Raw genomic sequence first — 20,741 nt, 5'->3', positions numbered from 1 at the left:
GATGATACGATGGTGTTTTCCCACTATGACGTATATTTACATTGTGTATCAAATGAGTGACGTATGCGTCAGGAAAAAGTAAAAGTTTACTTATGCGCTACCGCAACAGAGCGCACTTGCTCTCTTTACTTTACATCCACAAAATTAATGTATTTAATCAGCCTTTTTTCTCTCGCGTAGCTTCCACGAATGTACGGGTATATTGAAAGTTGTCTCTTGAAATTTAATATCAATCCAATACATCTGTACGCAACTCGTATCGCAAAAAAAAAAAAAAATCGAAATCATGTTCAAGAAAAATAACGCAAGTACCGATTTTTTAACGGGTTAATGTATATTTTAACGTTAATTTTGATCATCATACAAATTTACCCTAAAGCGTTAAGAGCAGACGCGAAATCTTTTAGCTTAGAAACACCTGTCGATTAAATATTCCCCGCAACTTTCATTTCATCGTGAGATGTAAATGTACCTATATGTTTCTCTTGCGCTAAATAATCTTGTCTTTGAATAACACGCGTCAAACGAAGGTTGTACGCGTGTAGAATTCTCGAGCCAAGTGTGTTTTTTCTTTGTAGAATTTTCCAGTAGATTTGAAGTTGAATCATCGTCCATCCATCTCATCTCCCACTTGACCATATAGTCGAGCCAAGACAAATATCTCGTCATCAATCGAGGGAAAAAAAAAAAAAAATAAAATAATGCTCGAGAACAAGAGTCAAGTGTCGTCACTTCAACGTGTAGATCCAACGTACAAGTATATGATATATAAATGCATGGGGGAGCCCGGAAATCGTTCAGGGATCCAATTAACAGAAAAAATAAAATCCTCTCGGATAGCCCATTACTCCGGCCATGGTCGTTTTTTTTTTTTTTTTTTTTTTTTTTTCTTTACTTATATTCCATCGTCTTTCCTTTCTACGAGCTTTCTTTCGCTCCATTTGGCCGATAACTTCTTTCTTGTCTCTTTCGTTTTCTTCTTCTTCCGAACCCTTTGACGAATTTAAAGTGTACGACACTTCCGGCCCCAAAACCATTAAACAGAACTTTAATGGCGCCTCCCATCCTCCTTCCCTTCCTTTTTTTTCTTACCTCCTTTGCATTTAAAAAGCACACACCATATGAATTTTTTCACTTTTCGTTTCGACTCATAGTTGAAAAAATCACTAAAATATAATAGTACTTATCGATGACAAACGTCGTGGGTTGCAAAATCTTTGCTTTTCCTACAGAGTATAAAAGGAAGATCACTGGAAGAAAATAAAAAAGAAAAATCAACGAAATACCATTGCACCGATGATAATTAAATACGATGACATGGAGTTAATAGGCCAACTTAGTATTTACATCAATTTCAATGAATTACCGAAAAATTTCGACTTACATTCCATGGCGTACCTACTTATTATACCTATAATTACCTGTATATGCTCAAAATTGGAGAGTATATAGCTTTTTAAGAGTCTTGGTCACTGCGGCATCGTTTGAAGTAGGTATACCCAACGTTGACGTAACGAAAACAGATGACGAGCTGTTGTAACACAGTTGAATTATGCAGTATATTTTAATTCAAATTGTGCCGATAAACAAAACGAAAACAATTTTGAATTGAAAAAAAATGAAATTGAATCTCGACTCTGTAAATTCGTGATAGGTTGTGTAAATATCCTCTGTGATTATTTGAAGATGGTAAATGATGTGTATATGTTGACATAATTATGTTGCAGGTAAAATGTACGCGGTATTCGGGAGGAGGCAGGGCCGAGTGATATCAGCCGAGAGCGCGGGCTTCGGCGGGCAGTTCCGCGTGTTGGCGACCCTGCCCGTGCCCGAGAGCTTTCACCTCGCCAGCGAGTTGCGCACCCAAACCTCCGGCCTGGCCAGTCCCCAGCTCGTGTTCAGCCACTGGGAGGTAAGCGAATTTCTTCTCTATGCCGCGCTCCCTTTCCCCCTCCCTCCGTTTTCAATGATCAGCGGATTAGTCGTCTGTATACGTATTGGCAACCTGTGCTTTTGCACAAAGTATATGTATATATATATACTTAAGTATACCGGGAACAGCTGCGGCAATGTCACGGAGCCTTGCTTCCGCTGTACCTGCATCTTTTCTTTCTTTTTTTTTTTTTTTTTTTTCCTGCTCTATACGATTCGCTGGCTCGTTTGCGATTGCGTTATTCTAATTCGCTTCCGTTCCGATGATGCTGGCACGTGACACTTTTCTCCATATCCTGTTTTGAGGCTCGCGCGCTCGGAACGACACTTTTTTAGCTTACCTTTCGGATTTTTTTTTTTTTTTTTTTTTTTTTTTCCTTTGCCGCGACGTGGCTCTTTCTGTTACGTTTGTATCCACGACATTACAAAGAGCACAGTCGTAAAGTCCTTTTAATTTTGATGAATTTAACTTTTTTCTTTGGATTTCTCAAAACCTTGGAAGAAAAGTATAGTCTTTACGTTAAAATATCGAATAGAATTAGAATAGGTTTATTTTCTGGCGTTGATTGCCTGGGGTTAAAAATATAATTGGCACTGAAGTGAGATATAATTATATGCTTCCCTTAGTTGCCATGAAAATGATATGATTAATCAAACAATTTTATTTTCTGTTGATATTTTTATTAGTAGAATATTGTCTCGCTAGAGGCTACTCTTTTTTTGTCATGAACATGATTTGACTTATCGTAAAAGCACAAGGTAACAATCCACACTTATTTATGCTCTGGCGGTATTTTTACACATTTTTAATCGTTTTAAATGTTGTACACGTAAGCTTGGTCAAATAAACGTCGCATCATTTTCGTAAATATCAAAAAAAAAAAATTTTTAGATTCTTGATCAAGCTCATTTGTATCGTGTTTTTACCAAATAATTATCGAGCGAACAAATCCTTTCATGGGTGCGGTTATATTACTCGCTAATAAAATCATCGGACGGAATTCATTCGTGTATTTCTTGGCAAAATAGCCTGTTCTCGAGTGTAAGTCGGTGTGAATGAATGTATTTTTCGGTCGAATGCGGTTTAAACTCGAGAGTCGTGCCCAATGTGACAGGAAAATTTCAGCGGAAGCTTACGTGACTGAACTAAGCTCGGGAAATCCGCTAGCCATAAGTAAGATGCGCTTCCGCTAATTTTAACTACAGGCACACATGACTTGTCTGAAATTTCACGAAAAAAGTTACTAAAATACAGTAGTAATACGATGTATGATTTTTGCAAAAGGTATGTAAGTAAATGCATACAAAAGTTTCGAAAGGTATACTATATGCATATTTTGTTTGTAATTTTTACGCACACTGTAATTTTACGATTATTTGCAAATCAAGTTGTGTATAGTTGTGATGTAGAAAAACCGAATTTTTCCGCTGTCAGAAAAATGAGAAAAAAAAATATCACAGCAGCTGATGTATATAGTCGATCCATCACACAGATGTATAGGCAAAAAAAACTCAGATATACTTTAATTATTCAACATTGTTGAACAACGATCATATTCCTGATGTATCCACTAGAATACCTGATGTGTACCATCATGTAAAAAGTAGACAAGTATGTAGTCGGTATAGCTGATGTCCGACGACGGCGGGAAACTGCAGCGGGGGAAGCTGTTACAAGAGGAAGGCGGCCAGCCATCCGTCGATAGAACTTGACTCTTCGGTCGGTCGATACAATAATACACCCCCATGTATGTACGCACCAGCACTTCACGGCTATACAAGCACGCGGGAACCGAGAAGAGGCGAACGGCTCCTGTTTGTCGTCGTTTCCCGTGTATGCGCATGCAGCACGTGATGTATATGTATATATATGTGCATGGGTATGCGTGTATCCCTCCGAATGAATATATGTATACGGGGGCTATCTGGCGCTGTCACCGCTACATTGTCGGCCCTTTGTGGCCCGAACAATGGCACCGCGGGTGCTTGAAACTTACACCCCCAGCCCCCTTTGGCCGGTAAGATGGTAACGGTGCCGAGGGCGGGAGCTGCTTTGGGCCATGTTACACCTATACCCATGTATATGTATACATATATAAATGTAGGTATACGTCCGGGGCCAGTGTATATACATATACATCCATCACGGCTGGAGATGCGATTTTACGGGTATGCCCGCGTTCCCGGAAGCTCGGGGCCCACTGCGGCCGCGGAATCGAGTCCCGGGGATATTGCTCTGTTGCTGTCAGAAGCCATGATATTCCCCCGGGGCCCCCACTGGCTCGGCTTGCCGGGGAGTGTATAATATACATGTATTTGCCTATTGTTTCCGGAGGAGCCATTACCGTCGGGCCTCATCCGCTCTGCTGTATGTGTACGGCGCGAAACGGGTGATACCTTTTTTTTTTTTTTTTTTCATATTAAGATACGGGATATGTGTGTCGGGTAATTTTTGACGCGGTGAATTGGTGTACATGGGCGGCTTATTGTTGCAGCTCGTGGTATAGGTATGCGCCTCTTCCGGGTGGACAAATTTTACCCAAAGCCCGGTCTTCAGTGTACTCCCGTCACTGTTCGCCAATCGGTGCTTTCCACTCTGCAATTTAGTTGTGCATACATGTTAATGTTCGTATCATATCTGTACATGAAAAAGGAATAAGGTGAATATGTCCCAATTATCGGTCACTTTTTTTTTTATATATAGGCCTTGATGTATTTTCAATAAATAACAACGTGGATTTATATTTAAAAAAAAAAAAAAAAAAACGATTTTTTAGAGCCCCAATACAGTTTTATGTTTGATAAAATTTATATATTAAGGTATAAAGAAATATGATTGATAATTGGGACATTCACCTTTATACTTATAGCGGTGCAATAAACGTAGATGTGTCGAATCTAAACTAATTGTGGTGGGTATGTACGATTTGTTGAAACTGTCATAAAATATTTTGGTTAATTTACTGTATATCCGCAGTTTTGACTGTTGGAGTAATGATTGAAAATAATTTTTTTTTTTTTTTATTTTTTATGCATGCATTCGCTCCGACTTGAGTTTAAATTTCTTTTTTATCGAACTTTTTGTTCTAAAATCCAAAAATACGCACATAATACTTTAAGACTTACCATTGATACAATTATTTTCAAAGAAACTTTCCACGTAAAAATGTAGCTAGTTCTCAACAACGAAATGTGTCTACTATGGGTACACTGCGAAAAATCAATAACTTTGACAGATAATTACTTCATACTCATGAGACTTTTATGTACTGTAATTTCAATGCGGCACTCGTTACGTTTATTCAAATCAGTGTGCGTGCAAGCTCGTGTTTATGTAAAAATATCGATGTACCAGGCATCCCAATCACTCGGACATAATGCAAGTATACATGATTAGTTGAATAAGCTTACAAATTTACAAACCAAGGGGTTATCAACTCGATCGCCAATTTGGTCGTGTGAAAAGGAGGCATTGTCAGGACACAACACTTGGGCGAAATTTTCTCTTTTAGGGACGCAATGGATTATTTTCACTCCGGGTCATTGTCATTTTGGTGCTTCGCTGGTCCACTCGAAGGGGAAAAAAAAATTGTCGTCAAACCCTTGGCAATTTGGTACCTATACACATTTGTATAAATCGATCACCGCCCCAGAGCTGCATCAGCGCGGGCTCAAAGGTTATTCGGATTACCGTTGTCCGTATGTACTCACACACACATATATATATACAGCTGAGGCTGCAAGGAGGTACAGCAGTTGTAGAGTATTGTACCGTACACAATAAAAAAAAAAAAAAAAAAAAATCCGGTAGCGGCAGTACGTGCGTACTAAAAAAAGAGATTTTTCTCGGTACGACGAGGCGGAATTAAAGTATCGGTACGCCGGAAAGGTACGTAAACGTAAATGTGTGCATGGACTAAAAACGCAAACTACCTGTATAGTATATACGCTACCGATGTGTACTTATGAGCTTACGTATATAAATATAATACAGGGGAAGGTGGCACCGTCACAGCTACACACAGCGAGAAGAGAAGCAGCCGAGGCCGAATAATGGGACGAGGACGTATATATACATATACGCCGTATGAAAGAAAGGAGGTAGAAAAAGGTGCGGAGAGAGAGAGAGACGTGAGTATCGGATGGAGAAGGAGGCGAGGTGATATCGCCGAGAAGGAACTTCCTGTAAACAAGAATGAGTTGTACCGCTCGCCCGAGCTTCGAGATAAATTAAGTACCCATACCTGTGTTGAAGTTTGAGAAAAAAAAGGAAAATGCTCGTATACCTTTTCCCGCTGCAGCCTTCGTTCAAAAATTATTGTAATATTCATCCGTACGAGAACTCGGCAACATGACGTATATGAAGTGAAAATGTACAAACGAAGATCATGACGCTACGGGTGCATCGTCTGTACTTGGTTTCCCAGAGGAAAAATTAGCCGTGGTTGTTTGTCGCGCTGATCCAGTACGTGATTGTATGCGAGTGTACATGGGTATACTTGCGAGGAGACACAACGGAGTGCAGGTTGCTCGGAAATGAGAAAACAAATCTTCTCTCTTTTACGAGCTTTTATTATTATTTTTTTTCTCCCTCGCTCCGGCCATCTGCTCTCGGGCTGCCCCGCAGCCTCCCGATGCCCCGTATACACATGCTGAATCTCGCACCGGCCAAGTGCACTATATACACGTATCCTCCTCCTCCTCCTCCTCTTGGGCTATACACTCCTCGACTCCTGGGAACCTGGAGGCAGGTGTCCGCGCCTCACGGCTATTTCAATGAGCCCGCATTTTTCACAGCGCCCCTGCGATCCGACAAATCCCGGCCACCTTCGATATGCCCATTACTCTTTACTCGCGCGTGTGTTATTTTCTTACGAAATCAGCCATCGGAGCAACAATTTCTTTTTTTAAGAGGATGCGTACCTATACGACATAAGTATATATTATGTAAGAAATAGAAAAAAAAAAAATTTATATATATATATATATCCCCGTTTTTTGGTCTTTTGGTTATCGCGAGAAGGGAGAGAGAGAAAAAAAAGGGTCGGGTTTCCGGTTAAAAATATAATACTTGCAGATTATATTTGCCATAAATTTCTCCCCCCCCTTCCGGAGGATCGAAAAGATGTCGAGCAAAAGATAGAAAAAATACGAATAGGAGTGTATATAGTCGATAACGAAGGTGTTAAGAAGAAAACGATGAAGGAAGCGAAAGACGAGCCATGAAGGAAGAAAAAAAAAAAAGAAAGAAAGAAAAAAATCGGGGAATAATAAAAATAAAGGAATGCAAGGTGGGATGAGGCCCGGGGAGGCTGGGGCTCGCGAGGATCCGAAAGTCCTGAAAGGAGATCAGGGAGGAAGAGGGGAAAAAAAGCAAAGAAACAAGCAAGGAATAAGAGAAGAAAAGAAAAGGAAGAGAGAGTAGGTATACATATATATAGGAAGGGGAGCCTAATTCGGAGTGGTGCTACCGGCTTACGCAAGGCCCTGTGCCGTACTATACATACATGCGGGATGGGACGGTACAGATAATAAAGGCAGCAAGAAGCAGCAGGGGCCTCGGGTGTGTGTGCAGGCAGCCTGTTTGTATTCGCGGCAGGCCGCTAGCGCGCGCCTCTCATTCACAAAATTCCGGTAGCCCCCGCTGATGCTCCCGTGGTACGAATTATCTATACCATCTTTTGGCCGTGTGTGTAGGTGCTTGCGTTTTCCTTTTTTTTTTTTTTTTTCCATCCTTCTCCTCCTCCGTCTCCTTCGTAACGACCCCCCCGAGCAATTTACATTTTTCACATGGGAGGAAGTTGTATTTTTGTCCACTCGCTCCTCCCCGGCTGGCTACATGTAGCTGTATACCAATATACGCGCACGCTAATTGGCTGCTCTCCAGTTTTTTTTTTTTTTTTTTTTTTTTCCAAACAACCGGTCCGCTCCGGTTTCCCTTTTCTCGAGCCTCTGCATCCCTATGGGGCCTTTTAGCTCATCTTTTTGGAGATGACATTCATTCAATCCCCACTTTTTGCGAAATTGACAATTCTCTTAGCTTTTTCTTTTATTTCATGTTTGTGTACATTTAATACAGTTTCATAACGTTATTTTTTTATTTTATTATTTTCATCCCATAGGAAGTTCATACACATGTACAATGTTATTGAAAAAAAATATCTGGTAAATATTACACAAATACATTTGAAGCAATTTGCAAAATACGTGACATCATTTTGACGACGTTTTATACGTTTTCTCAAATTTCATAAGGTATTCTTACTTTTGGAAATTCAATATTCAACTGAAAAATGTATTTTTAAGCTAAAGTAAGCTGCATTGAAATTTAAATAAAACGTTTTATTAAATATTCAGAAACTTTTTTAAATTCAAATCATGCATCTCGTTGAAATGAAAAAAAAAAAAAAAAAAAAAAAAAAAAAAAAGAAAAGTAAATGAATGATTGAATAAACAACTAATCAGTCGTAAATAATAAACCAATCAATTTATTAAGTGGCTCTTTCGAAAAAAATATATATATATGTATATAAAATAACCGAGTTTAGCAAACCTTGCTTAATTTAGCTTCCCTTTATTTAACTCGATAAATGTACGTATAATGTACTTGAATGAAATGAAATTTTTGCGTTTGAAAGTTGAGAATCTCAACAATGTCATCGCTCAAGCTTTCACCTCATACAGATGTTTTGATACACTGTAAACGTACATATTTCTCAGACGTTGCGTATACTTATTTATTATGTTTCGTTGCTAATACAGCTGTAATTTTGTCAAAATTCACGGCAAACGGAGATATTTCGTTGGAAAATTCATCCGCCGTACATTACACAAATATGCTTGTTATTTCTGAAAATATCGACGTGTCGATGACCAGGGGGTGAAAGTTTATTTGACAAAGATAAACAAATGTGTACACATAAGTATGTAGGCTGAAAGAGAAGCGCGTGAAAAGGGAGCGCGACGACTGCGAGGGAGGGGAGCAGCTTTTTGAAAAAGGATGTTTATTGAAAAGAAGCCGTTTAAAGTGAGAACGAAAGGTGCACGTGCCCGTTCAATTTTGACAATGTAATATTAGTCGTGTGCGTGTGTATGTGCACGGCATAATAGGCTTTAAGAGACGCACGCGCTGCTGTCGGGGAAAAATTCTCACGGTCTCGCATGACGTTTCAGGTGATCGAGCAGGACCCCTTCTGGGTGCCGTCGACGGAAGAGGAGTACCTGCACTTCGGCGAGAAGGCGGACAGCGGAAATCGCGCCAAGAGGTACATCGACGCCGTGCGCCGGAGAAAAGGCCTCCCGGTCGACTCGCAGCTCGTCACTCACGCCGAGAAACAACGGACCCTGTCCAAGAAAAAATAGCCTTCGTCTCAAATTTATACCTCATTTTGTACGCAGTCAAGCGGATGCTTCATTTTACCTACTTACGTCCACTTTTTTTTTGTCTGCGTTGAATCAAACTCTTTTTGTAAGTAGTTTGATCGATGATGGGAACAATAAATAAAAAAAAAACATTTTTTATCATCAATGTAGCTTTCATTTTTTATTGCTTCGTCACGAAAATAAAAAATGCATTTGTACATTATTTTTAACGATCGCGCAATCTATTTTTCATGTAAAATACAAGTATGTACAATAATGTGTGTTACAACGGGTATAATAACAAAACTTAATAACCTCATTGCTTTAATCATCGCCAAAAACAATTTTTTTACCCTGGAATCCTAGTTTCAGTGCATCCTGCTGCTTCTTCTTGGCTTCCCACGATGGATGTAGATTCTTGGTGTCATCGACTTCCACTTTTTGAGATCTCCTTTCCTTCCTTGACATTTGCTTGTGTTGGCTTTCATCGTTTGATTTATTAAAGTTCACCCTCTTGTCTGTCCCATAAGAGTTTTCATTTTTCCTATTGTAATACGGTTTGTCGCTATCAAATCTGGATTTGTTGTTCTGTTGACCTTTCCATTTAAAGTCAGATTTATTATTTTCAAACGTGTGCTGATTTTTCCATTTAGGATTAGAGTTAAACTTTGAATCGTTGTTTTTGAATTTGGAGAATTTATTAAAATGTTCTCGCGAAGCACTGGAATTAAACTGTGAAGATTCGTTTGCTTTTTCTTCTTCGGGGTCTATTTTTCTTTGACGTGGAGCTACACTTAAAAAGTCCGATTTTCCATTTTCTGTGATGAAGAATGGATCAGCTTCTTTTTCTACATCCGTCTTTAAACTGCTAGAATCCTCTACCTTGTCATTTTGATTTTCTTGTAAATTGATATCATCCTCCTCCAACATTTCATGGAATTTTTTAACTGTTGCTAATTTACTAATAGTTTTAGTAATATTCATCATTTTCTTTTTTTTCTTATTCAACTTTTTGGATTCAGCTAAATCCGATTTTTTATTCAACGTCACATCTTCTTTCTTTTCATTTCCCGTAATAAAAAATGGGTGAGCTTCTTTATTCCCCTCTTCCTCTGAATCAATGGAATCCATCTCATGATCCTGATTTTCACATGAATTATCATCACTTTTCTCTGTTTCATCGTATTTTTCACTAATTGCTTTTTTACTAATAGTTTTAGTAACATCCGCTTTTTGTTTTTTCTTCAAACTTTTTGATTTAAAAGAATCTAATTTTTCAGCAGATTTTATATTTTCCTGTGTTTTTAGTTTATCAGATGATTTTTTAGGTTTCTTGATTTCTAAACTTTCAAACGACTCTACTTCTGAATTGTTGTGTTTCTTTTTACATGCTTTTTTAGCAATACTTGTATCCAAAACTTCGTTATCGCTTTCAAATTCGCAATCAGTATCATTTTCACTTATTGATTTTTCTTCGTCACTTTTATCAGGCACATCGATGAATTTCTCATTAGCTTTTTTTACCTTTTTCCCATCCTTTTTAGAACTATTTTTGACTTCTTGACTCTTTTTTAACTCTTTCTTTTGTTTTCTTTCAAGCTTCACTTTTTTTTTCTTACCAGGTTTTAAAAATTCCAGGTAATTGGGATATTTTTCTTTGAAACCTGCAATTTTTTGTTGAAATTTCTTATTGTATGCCATTCTCGCTTTAAATTTTGTCAACGGTTCTGACTTCTGGTCCGTAAGAATTTCTTCTAGTGTCATTGAATTCGTCAAGGCAAAAATTGTAAATTCATCCTTTTGAACCTTTTTTGCTGCAAGAATTTCAGCAGCTATCCTATCTGCTTTTCTGAGATTTTTTGCTTTTTCCGCTTCTGTACCTTTCTTACTGCGCAATTTCTGGGCATCTCTTGAAAGTTTTTTGATAACGTGCACACGTGCCTGAAGTGCATCCTTGCGCATAAGCACAATCTAGAAAAAATAAAAAAATTGTTAACATGAGAAATAATAAAATACTACAGCATATAACCTAAAAAAATGACTAGTTTGAAATTACGAAATCAGATGTTATAAGTTTAGATTTGGAGAAAAAAATTATGAATGATAACTAAAACAATTAATTTATTAGCCGCAATTTGACAATGAATGAAGTAAGAACAGTAAGTATGGTAAAAAATTCAGATGTATACAACTATGAGGAGCGAGTAAACAAGCCAACATACCTGATTATTTATTTCGGGTTTACTCATTTTTCCAACAATCCACTTTTTCACTTGGTCACGTATAAATGCCAAAAACCATATTTTAAGTTAACTTTAATACATTTAAATGCCGATATTTCTATTGTAATGCTTATGTTGACCACACGTGCTGCTGCCTCTCGAATGTTTGTAAAAAAAACGAGCAGACGACACGCATGCAGTTTTCATCTGATTGGCTGAGGAAACCAGCGCCAAAATAATCTCCAATTCAAAAAAGGGATGCTGTAATGCAAAGTTTGTTGAGTGAAAAGTAAAATTTAAATCTTGGTTTCTCACTGAGTAGAGCAAATATGAAATTAATGTAAGTATGTGATGGTTCGTACGTTATTAAAATCGATTTCAACCTTTTTTTTATGTATTGAAATCAAAAACTTTTCTTTAACAATATGTGCGATGAAATATTCAAGCATGGAGAAAAAAAAGTTTTATAAGCATTTTCATCGGCTGGGATATTTCAGCGAAATGTATTGCCGCGATTTTCCACTTTATAGGTGGTGGAAACTCTTACCTACAATAATACCGATTGCGCCATCTTGGATGACATTGTAAAAAATAGAGGAGCTTTAATCGATTTTTGCGATACATCGAATTAAAGTGACACAGTCGATGTCGATGATGTTTATTCCTATTTAAACATCAAACTTTAAGCAGCAGAACTTCCTCGATCAACAATAAAATATTAACAAATCAATATGACGCATATTACGATACTATTTACTAATAAAACTATTGATTAGCGTGTAGAACATAAAGATTTTTCGATACATCGATCGTTCTATCGCAACAAAGCTCCCGCGCGGGAAAATATATGATTTTTTGGAGCAGCTGGTTTTTAAAGTAAAAAGCTCTCGTAATTTAACGCCCTTTTTAAAAGTAGAAAAACGCAATCGATGACCAAGTAGTTTAACCATCGAACAACTAATGTACAATCGATGATAAGGGTTGATCTTACTTTGGACAAATATGTGGGTGGGTGGTTACGGATCCGGGCATGGACCATATTGGATGTAAATGACTATAAGTAAAGTCGGATGAGGTGGCACGATGCCCCGAGCGTAGGTATAATATATATTACGAGCTGCACTATATTATTGTACAACGTGTACATAACTAATCTCTGGTGTGTGTAGACAAGCTGCTGCTCCGCCACTCGTTTTACGTAGCTGATTGTTGTTATTATTTTCTGATATTTTTACGCACGAACACCTTTTTGCATTTTATTTACACGGCGTAGGTGACAGAGTCGCTTGTGTCTCTGCTGTAGAGTGCTTGGGCTCATTCCGAAGGACGGGCTGCTTATCAGTCAGTCCAGTTGCAATTGATCTGCGGATAGATTACGATGATAAAGTAACCAAGATTTACGTCAATAATTACAAGTGTGACAGACATTGGGCATATATCTATATTGCGGCGACGACCTCGTCACACCATCAGCTGTAAGTAGTATATTTATGTTTTCATAATACACATGTATATTGCATTATACTTGCAAGCGCGCGTGCGGATGATATGCAGCAGCAGCAGCAGCGGCAAGGCTGCACTGTGTCGACTTCTATACATAATCAGACGTACCCCAGTTGCAGTGCATTTTCGGAGCAACTGATATATTTTAATTGTTGTCGGGTCTAAGTAATCGTTGTTGTACGGCCGTACAGGTGAGCGAGATAAAATCGGGATTATATTTTTTATCATTTGCCTGATCATTCTCTCTCTCATCTCTCATCGCTGTCGTGACAGCAGAAGGCTCAGCCGATGACTATTGTTGTTGTCATTTTGTCACTATTTTTTTTCTCCGAAACTTCTGCATCAGTCTGTCTTATCGTGCTCTATATATTTACATGCTGTCTGCTGCCTATGGTCGATTACTAGTTTTTATTTTTTTTTTATTTTATACTGAATTAAATTTTTGTCAAAATTATCGAGTGTGCTCCGGATGCTGCGATTCAATGATAAATTGGTGCTGATTAAAAAAAAAATTGTGTATCACCCTATACAAGTATATTTTTACCTTGTTTGGTTTGGTATATCTTAAAAAGGAATATAGATCAGAGTGAACGAAAGGAGGGGTGCAGGTTAGCAAATTGTTATACCTGTTATACCTATAACAGTGTTCAAATGTGTTGTTTTTGTTATTTTGGTGTCGCGCACTTATCATATAAACATGATATCTATATTAAGTACGATAGACGCGCTTTTTTTACGTCGCAAGGTAGCGCGAATCGTCGTCGTCGTCGTCGTCGTGACACATCCTTCTCTTCTCTTTTTGTATTCATTTAAAAATAATCTCTCATCAGCTGTGAGAGATGAGATGAAAAAAAAATGCACGTACACACTACCTGCATCATCGACATCTATGTGTGTAACCTCTCGTAACGTAACGTTGCCCCTTTTTTTTCGTAATCATCTAATAAGTATAGGGTACGTTGTTGTACTTGAAATTTTTACGGGCAATGCAAGATTGTTTCCTCCTTTTATCTCCGTCTCTCTCCTCTGATAACGCGTGGGCTTAGTAGATACATATATATTACGACATTGCAAAATTCAAGCATCAACTTTGTTCAAGTTGTTACTTGACCTTGTTGTATATTGTGCCATAAAGAACGTTTCTGTTACAGAGTTTGGATACATTTTCGTTTGAGTGTTTTGCTCCTATTATTGTAAGTTGAGTTTTGTAAATAAAGCAAAAATGAGCACTGTGCGCTGCTGCTTGATTGGTGCCAGCAGGTTAGCTTCGTCAAATCACGTCTCCAACCATGGTAAGTTTAAAGATTTTATACCTATTATTTTGTCTGTATCATGGTAAAAATATTTGATATTGTATTTGTCTTCAGTACACAAATTAGTGAGAATCGTTGCTTCTCGACCATTAACTACAACTGGAATCCTGTCAAAAGCTCCAACTGAGCCTACACCTCCTAGCAATGAAGGAAACATAAGTAATGCAAGTGCTGGTGGGATAGCAGGTGGCAGTGGTGGAGATAAAAAGAATCTTATATGTCCAAAGTGTGGAGATCCTTGCACTCATGTTGAAACATTCGTCTGTAAGTTTGTTATTTGATTCAGCAAGTGTGAATGATGTTAAAAACCTTTTCTGGATTGGCTACAAGTGCAAATGTTTTTCATTTTTGTTTTAGCTTCAACTAGGTTTGTCAAGTGTGAAAAGTGCCACCATTTCTTTGTTGTCCTATCTGAAATTGATTCTAAGAAAAGTCTCAAGGAAGCTTTAAGACCAGAAGATCCCAAGCAAGGATTTTACAGAAAACCACCACCTCCACCAAAAAAAGTAATCATTCGTTATTTTATAATTTTAAATGAAAATTTTGAGTGATTAAAAAGTACAATAATCCTTTCAGATTTTCGAATATTTGAATAAACATGTCATTGGTCAAGAGTATGCAAAGAAAGTTCTCAGTGTTGCTGTTTACAATCATTATAAAAGAATTCATAACAACTTACCACTTCAGAATGCACCAGCGCAAAACAACGCGACTCCAGCAGCAAGTCAGGATCAAATGAATCAACCTTTTACTCACAGAGGTCTCAAGCCACGTAAATAAGAATTTAGTCATTACCAATTTTTTTTTTTTTTAGCATCAAACTAAGAAATGTTTAAGAAGAGTTTTTTTTTGTTTCTTACAGCAAAGGAATAATTAAATTTTTTCTTGCAGACCTCCTTCATATATCTAGTATTGGAAATTCACTTGGAGTTGGTTTTCAACATGTTCCTACAGGCAATGATCATCAGCAAAAACCATCCTCTAGTTCTCAAACTGTACCAGGGTCAGATATTTTAGATAGCAAGCATCACCAATTAAAGTTAGAAAAAAGTAATATCCTCCTGTTGGGTCCTACCGGATCCGGTAAAACATTATTAGCTCAAACTATTGCTCAGTGTCTGGATGTTCCATTTGCCATTTGTGATTGCACTACATTGACTCAGGCAGGATACGTCGGAGAGGATATTGAAAGTGTTATCGCAAAGCTTCTTCAAGATGCCAATTATGTTGTTGATAAAGCACAAATGGGTATTGTTTTCTTAGATGAGGTTGACAAAATAGGGGCGGTACCTGGAATCCACCAATTGAGAGATGTTGGTGGTGAAGGTGTTCAACAAGGAATGTTGAAAATGTTAGAAGGAACAATAGTTAACGTGCCAGAAAGAAATAGCTCAAGAAAATTAAGAGGAGATACTTTACAAGTGGACACTACAAATATTTTATTCGTTGCTTCTGGAGCCTACAATGGATTGGACAGATTAGTATCGCGACGGAAAAACGAAAAATATCTTGGTTTTGGGGCTACACCTGCATCTGAAAGCCCAGGAAGAAGAGCCGCAAGTCTTGCAGATGTAGCAAACATGTCACCATCCACAGAAGACGATAACAAAGAGAAAGATATACTTTTGCGGCAAGTGGAAGCAAGAGATCTTATTGACTTTGGTATGATTCCAGAGTTTGTTGGTAGATTTCCAGTGCTTGTACCCTTCCATACTTTAAATAAAGAAATGCTAGTGAGAATTTTGATGGAACCTAAAAATGCCATGGTCCCTCAGTATCAAATGTTATTTTCTATGGACAAAGTGAGGATTATACTTTTGTTTTTAACTGAAAAAGTACACATTATAAGAAAAGTATTTATTTTTTTCTTTTTTCAGGTCGAATTAACATTCACTCCAGAAGCTTTAGATGCCATTGCGTCTCTGGCAATGGAAAGAAAAACTGGAGCTCGAGGTTTGAGGGCCATAATGGAATCACTCCTACTAGAACCAATGTTTGAAGTACCAGGAAGTGACGTAATGACTGTTCATGTAACTGAAGGCTGTGTGCGAGATCTTGAGAAACCTCAATACATAAGGAGAGCAGAAACGACCGCTGAAGATGAACTTCAGCAAGCGCAACAGATAAATAATTAACATTCAATTAAAACATGAGACATTAATGAGTGTTGCGAAACCTTAGCGAAATTTTCGTGATTCTAAAGAATGTTATTTACATCAAATGTTACAAATTATTAATTTGCTCCCCGATAGCAAATGATATTTCAATTATTAATTTAACAAAATAAACTTAAAACGTTGTCAATTGGCGTTTTCGTAGGTGTATACACACAATACGTGTTGCGTGTACATTTTGATTCTATCTTTTGTTTTTTTTTTTTTAAATCATCAAGAAAGAAACGTCTTTTACTCTAATATGGTGATTTTTGTTACATTTGTCTGTTTTATTTGCTACTTATCTTTTTCTATGCAATTTTTAATATCAAAAAAAGTTTTTAACTCAACAAAAGATTTAATCGGAATATCAAAGTTTAGTGTAATTAATTTTAAAATTGTAATTGAAAGTGACTCCTGATGAATAGATAAAGATTATTTTGTATTATATTGTAAATAGCGGTAGGTAAGTAATGAAAATATTAAAAAAAAAAAAATTTAATCCAGATAACTTTCTACGTTCTGTTTAGAAAACTTGAAAAGAAACTTTGTTAAATTGTCGTTTGAAAAGTGATGATTTGACTCTTAAATACTTTCGCTTCAGAGAATTTAAAGTGTATGAATACTTATATTTATAATAAAACTATTAAAAAAGTAATACATATTTTTGAAATCCCTTTAATGTTTTGTTCACTGTATAATTATAAATAGTATACATTTATAGAATGATTGATTAATTTGATTACAACAAAGGTCTATGACTAGCTATGTATAAAATTAGAGTAAGTTTTGGGCATGTCTACAATTCTAGTGGCGTCGCAAATCCAATAATCTAATATACTCACAATATGTGATGCCACAGGAATCAAAGAACCGCGAAGTTGTGTATTTACATAAAAATTGTTTTAACAAATTTAAACAAATTTAACGTTTATATACAGGATCTTAAAAAAAAAAAATCAGAAAGCTACGAATTAAAGTGCAGCACTCTATGCAGAGAAACATCATACAAGATTTCTACATTTAAAAAATCTATTTTTACATAAAAATCATGAGTAAAATATCGGTTTTAATATTTTTATCTTTTAAATTTCATAATATGACGGTGGTGCAGATTTCGGTATTTTTTGTTTAGGTCTTAAAAATGTACCTACTTCTGTTAAAATCCACTTAGTGGATTTTAATACTAAAACATGTACAGCAAATTGCATAATCAAAGCTCCAAAACCTTTGTACAATCCTAAGGGACCTTCGGTAGAAATGATATTACGATAACAATCTGCAGCTCCGCTATAATCCGTTAGCAGAGCTGTGACACTGCGCCCCGTGTCCAAATTATCTATTATAGTACGAGTGCCCTGCAAATGGAGACGTTGAATTACAGTTTCAAACGGATAAAAAATAACTTCGGCTGTGAACATAGAAATCAACACAGATTGTATTTCTATGTCTTGTGCAGCCGATTCGGATATCAAATCTCGACTGTATGCTCCCTATAAGTAAAGAAAATATTTTAAAAACACACTCATAGTGATGTTTATGTCATAGAATTTGATATCGTTTTTAGGTACCTGCGATTCTTGAGTATATTTATGCCTAGTCCTCATGATGTGACTGGCAATTGATTTGACAGAAATAGTAAAGAGATATTTAACAACACTACATACAATAGTAGGTGGTAACAGGGCATAAATAGGAATGAGACGCCCCTTGTTTCCTACATCGAGTAATCTTATTGCACCATCTCGAAACACATCCAAGACACCAGGTCTTTCAGAGGCAACTTCGGATTGTACAGTTTCCACCAATGAAGCTGAATAAAATGGTGTCACTACTCCAATGGATACACATTTCAAAAGAATGTGTTGTCCTAAGCTTTTGAACGAAAGATGAGTTAATTCTCTGAAAGGTAAATTTGATGAATTTCTCTGTCTTGGTTAATTTTATTTACAAATTAAAGTATAAGTGTGTACTTGGGCCATGGTGTTACTTTGGAGACCAGATCTTCAACAGCAAGAGTCAGACCCCTTACAAGCAAAACTGAGCCTATTCCCTTCCAAAGGGTATTTAATCCTTGTGTTTGATGCAACCTTATGATAACAGGTATCAAAGTTATTGGCACCACGTGATATTTTTTTGAAATGGGATTGACTTGACATTGCCTCCTTAAAACAATAAACGGATGTATCAACAAGTTCTCTGTGATTAAGCTGGCAAGACCACAGCCTTTGCCAATGATCTGTTTGACCATTGCATCTGAAATAAAAATTGATTGAATGCCAAAAAAATGTAAAAGAAAAAAACGAAAAGTAAGATTTGCACTGTACACCCATGTATTAATGTAAATCCAAGGAAAAATCAAAGTGACGTACCATTGTCGTTGATTGGACTGTCCTCGACAAGAGGATGATAATTTGGTATTTCAAGAGGTCGAATGACCTCGCGGCCGCGATAGACTGTAGGGTAGCCTGTAGGGGTAAGAGAAGCAGCTCCTTCCCAAGGCATATTTGGGTTCGGAGGCCCACGACGAGTAAGCTCGGAATAATTCAAGTCGCCCATTCTTTCGTTATAACTGATGGTAAACACAAGATTTCACGAAGTAACATATCTACCTACCTGCAAAAGCTCAACTATTACAATTGACTCAACTGTGATCCAAACAATAGTTTTGTTCAGCCTAGTAGTTCAAACTAGCACTGGTTCGGAATGTTCGGATCCTGGGTGGTCGGGAATTAACGAGGTGAGGGAGGGGGTGTTGCTGTATAATATATATAACAGGTTTACCCTAATCGTTCCGAGCCGCTAGGCCGAATAAATTAATTAAATATTAAATAAGTTTGCAAAAACCAAAACGCAGACGACAGAAATAATATATAAAGTATATTATTACAATAAATTTGTTGTTTGATTGCGAGATTTTCTTGGTTAGCTTGAGAATTCATGATTTGGAGATAAGCAGGACATCCGGCCCGGATCACACCCAGACTCCGAGCCTCGGAGCTTTCGGCCAAAATACAACGTTCACGTCACACGTGCTCTCGGGGCGGGGCAACGACGATAGGTTCATTCGATTATCACTTCGCACGCCGCATATTCGATATAAATAATCCATGTGATTTTTTACTGTCGTTCGTCTCGAAAGTTCCGTTTGGACCAGTTGAAAAAAGATTCATTACAATAGTGTGTGGAAATCAGATTTTTCAGATGCTAAATATTTAATGCCCACTATACCCCCTACTACTTGACTACAAAATAGTAGGTAATTTTTGCTAGAGGGGGCAGTAAACGTCAACAGATTACATAAAAAAATTTGATTCTCCACACCAAAAACAGAGTAGAAAATGTGTTGCACGAATTGCTAAGGTAATTGATGAATTGGAATTATTCTGATTTTCCAAAGATTGAGTCAAAGATTTTGGACAACTGATTGTTTATTTAATTACCTTGAATTACTCTAAACATCCTAGGATATGCTCAAAAAATAAAAATATATGTACACCATTGTGAAACAATTATCGATCTAAGTTGCGCTCACAGGATAAAAATCCAGAATCGGACGAATCATAATTGAAAATGAAGGATCAGAAGCTAAAAGAGGTTATTTGTATCGATAAAATAGTGTTTTTGGAAATAACGAACAAAAGGAAATTGTTGGCACAGTTCCAACATGTTCTATAAATCGGTACACTATTTTGAGTAATTTACTTTTTCTGATAACACGTGAAAAATGTAAAGCCACTCTATATATTATATCCAACCATAAACAATCGAAGTCATTATGTTATTGATGTATAATTTACAAAAAAAAGCCCATGATTGTTGATATACCTTTTTCGTACACCAGAAAGCTCAGGATTTTTTGTACCAATTGAACATTTTTGCAAAACGCAAAGACATTTTTGCAGCCCATGCCTCCGCGTTTGAATGATGTATCACGTTATTTGTCAAATTATTGCCAAAAAAGAGTAAAAAATCGTTTGGAAAAATTGATTTTCGAACAAGCTAATTCCCCCCAACCAATTAGCTTTCAAGCTGAAGTTAGATGCGCGTCTCGTCCAATTTTTTTTTTTTTTTTTTTCCAGAAGCCACCGAAATGATAATTGTTGACTCGATAAGATGATTGTTAGTTGACGACACTTTCGGCAAATACCGTGCACGCACGAGCCTCGTGAGGCTACCAATCAAAACGTTCCATGTACAGTGGGATCACGTCATGATCATCGGCTATAACTACCGGGAGTGCCGGGCTGCCTCGG

At 37.1% G+C, this 20,741-nt stretch overlaps 4 protein-coding genes across 6 annotated transcripts in view; 2 read left to right on the top strand and 2 right to left on the bottom strand.

The window, feature by feature from the left end:
- LOC106645963 (elongation factor-like GTPase 1) overlaps positions 1–9,606 on the top strand; it is a 93,404-nt gene extending 83,798 nt beyond the window's left edge. For both annotated transcript variants that reach the window (XM_023390731.2, XM_023390730.2), the window contains exons 5-6: positions 1,728–1,912; positions 9,106–9,606. In XM_023390731.2, coding sequence (XP_023246499.2) covers positions 1,728–1,912; positions 9,106–9,294 — 374 coding nt within the window. In that variant the 3' untranslated portion in view covers positions 9,295–9,606. The remainder of the gene's footprint in view (positions 1–1,727; positions 1,913–9,105) is intronic.
- LOC106645951 (uncharacterized) lies at positions 9,468–11,666 on the bottom strand. Its single transcript, XM_014361930.2, has 2 exons — positions 11,517–11,666; positions 9,468–11,265 (listed from the first exon to the last, which is right to left on the bottom strand). The coding sequence occupies exons 1-2, from the start codon at positions 11,541–11,543 to the stop codon at positions 9,619–9,621; spliced, it is 1,674 nt and encodes a 557-aa protein (XP_014217416.2). The 5' UTR covers positions 11,544–11,666; the 3' UTR covers positions 9,468–9,618.
- Positions 11,667–13,120: 1,454 nt separating this feature from the next.
- ClpX (Caseinolytic protease chaperone subunit) lies at positions 13,121–17,143 on the top strand. Of its 2 annotated transcripts, none has more exons than XM_089592616.1 (7): positions 13,121–13,210; positions 14,171–14,311; positions 14,387–14,596; positions 14,690–14,838; positions 14,909–15,092; positions 15,224–16,134; positions 16,210–17,143. In XM_089592616.1, exons 2-7 carry the CDS (start codon positions 14,242–14,244, stop codon positions 16,465–16,467), a joined length of 1,782 nt encoding a protein of 593 aa, XP_089448742.1. In that variant the 5' UTR covers positions 13,121–13,210; positions 14,171–14,241; the 3' UTR covers positions 16,468–17,143. The 2 variants fall into 2 exon arrangements, with proteins under 2 accessions (XP_089448742.1, XP_089448733.1); XM_089592607.1 differs by having other exon boundaries at positions 14,909–15,104.
- Positions 17,144–17,147: 4 nt separating this feature from the next.
- LOC106645953 (mitochondrial outer membrane protein SLC25A46) lies at positions 17,148–19,150 on the bottom strand. The gene is made up of 4 exons (XM_014361932.2): positions 18,858–19,150; positions 18,459–18,741; positions 18,057–18,387; positions 17,148–17,978 (listed from the first exon to the last, which is right to left on the bottom strand). Exons 1-4 carry the CDS (start codon positions 19,042–19,044, stop codon positions 17,571–17,573), a joined length of 1,209 nt encoding a protein of 402 aa, XP_014217418.1. The 5' UTR covers positions 19,045–19,150; the 3' UTR covers positions 17,148–17,570.
- Between the last annotated feature and the right edge of the window lie 1,591 nt (positions 19,151–20,741).

This window comes from Copidosoma floridanum, unplaced genomic scaffold (assembly GCF_036245765.1).
Source record: "Copidosoma floridanum isolate Cflo_tuat_1 unplaced genomic scaffold, Cflo_Japanese_pri ptg000001l, whole genome shotgun sequence".
In the NCBI taxonomy this organism is placed as follows: domain Eukaryota; kingdom Metazoa; phylum Arthropoda; class Insecta; order Hymenoptera; family Encyrtidae; genus Copidosoma; species Copidosoma floridanum.
This window is presented reverse-complemented; position numbering and strand designations above follow the sequence as displayed.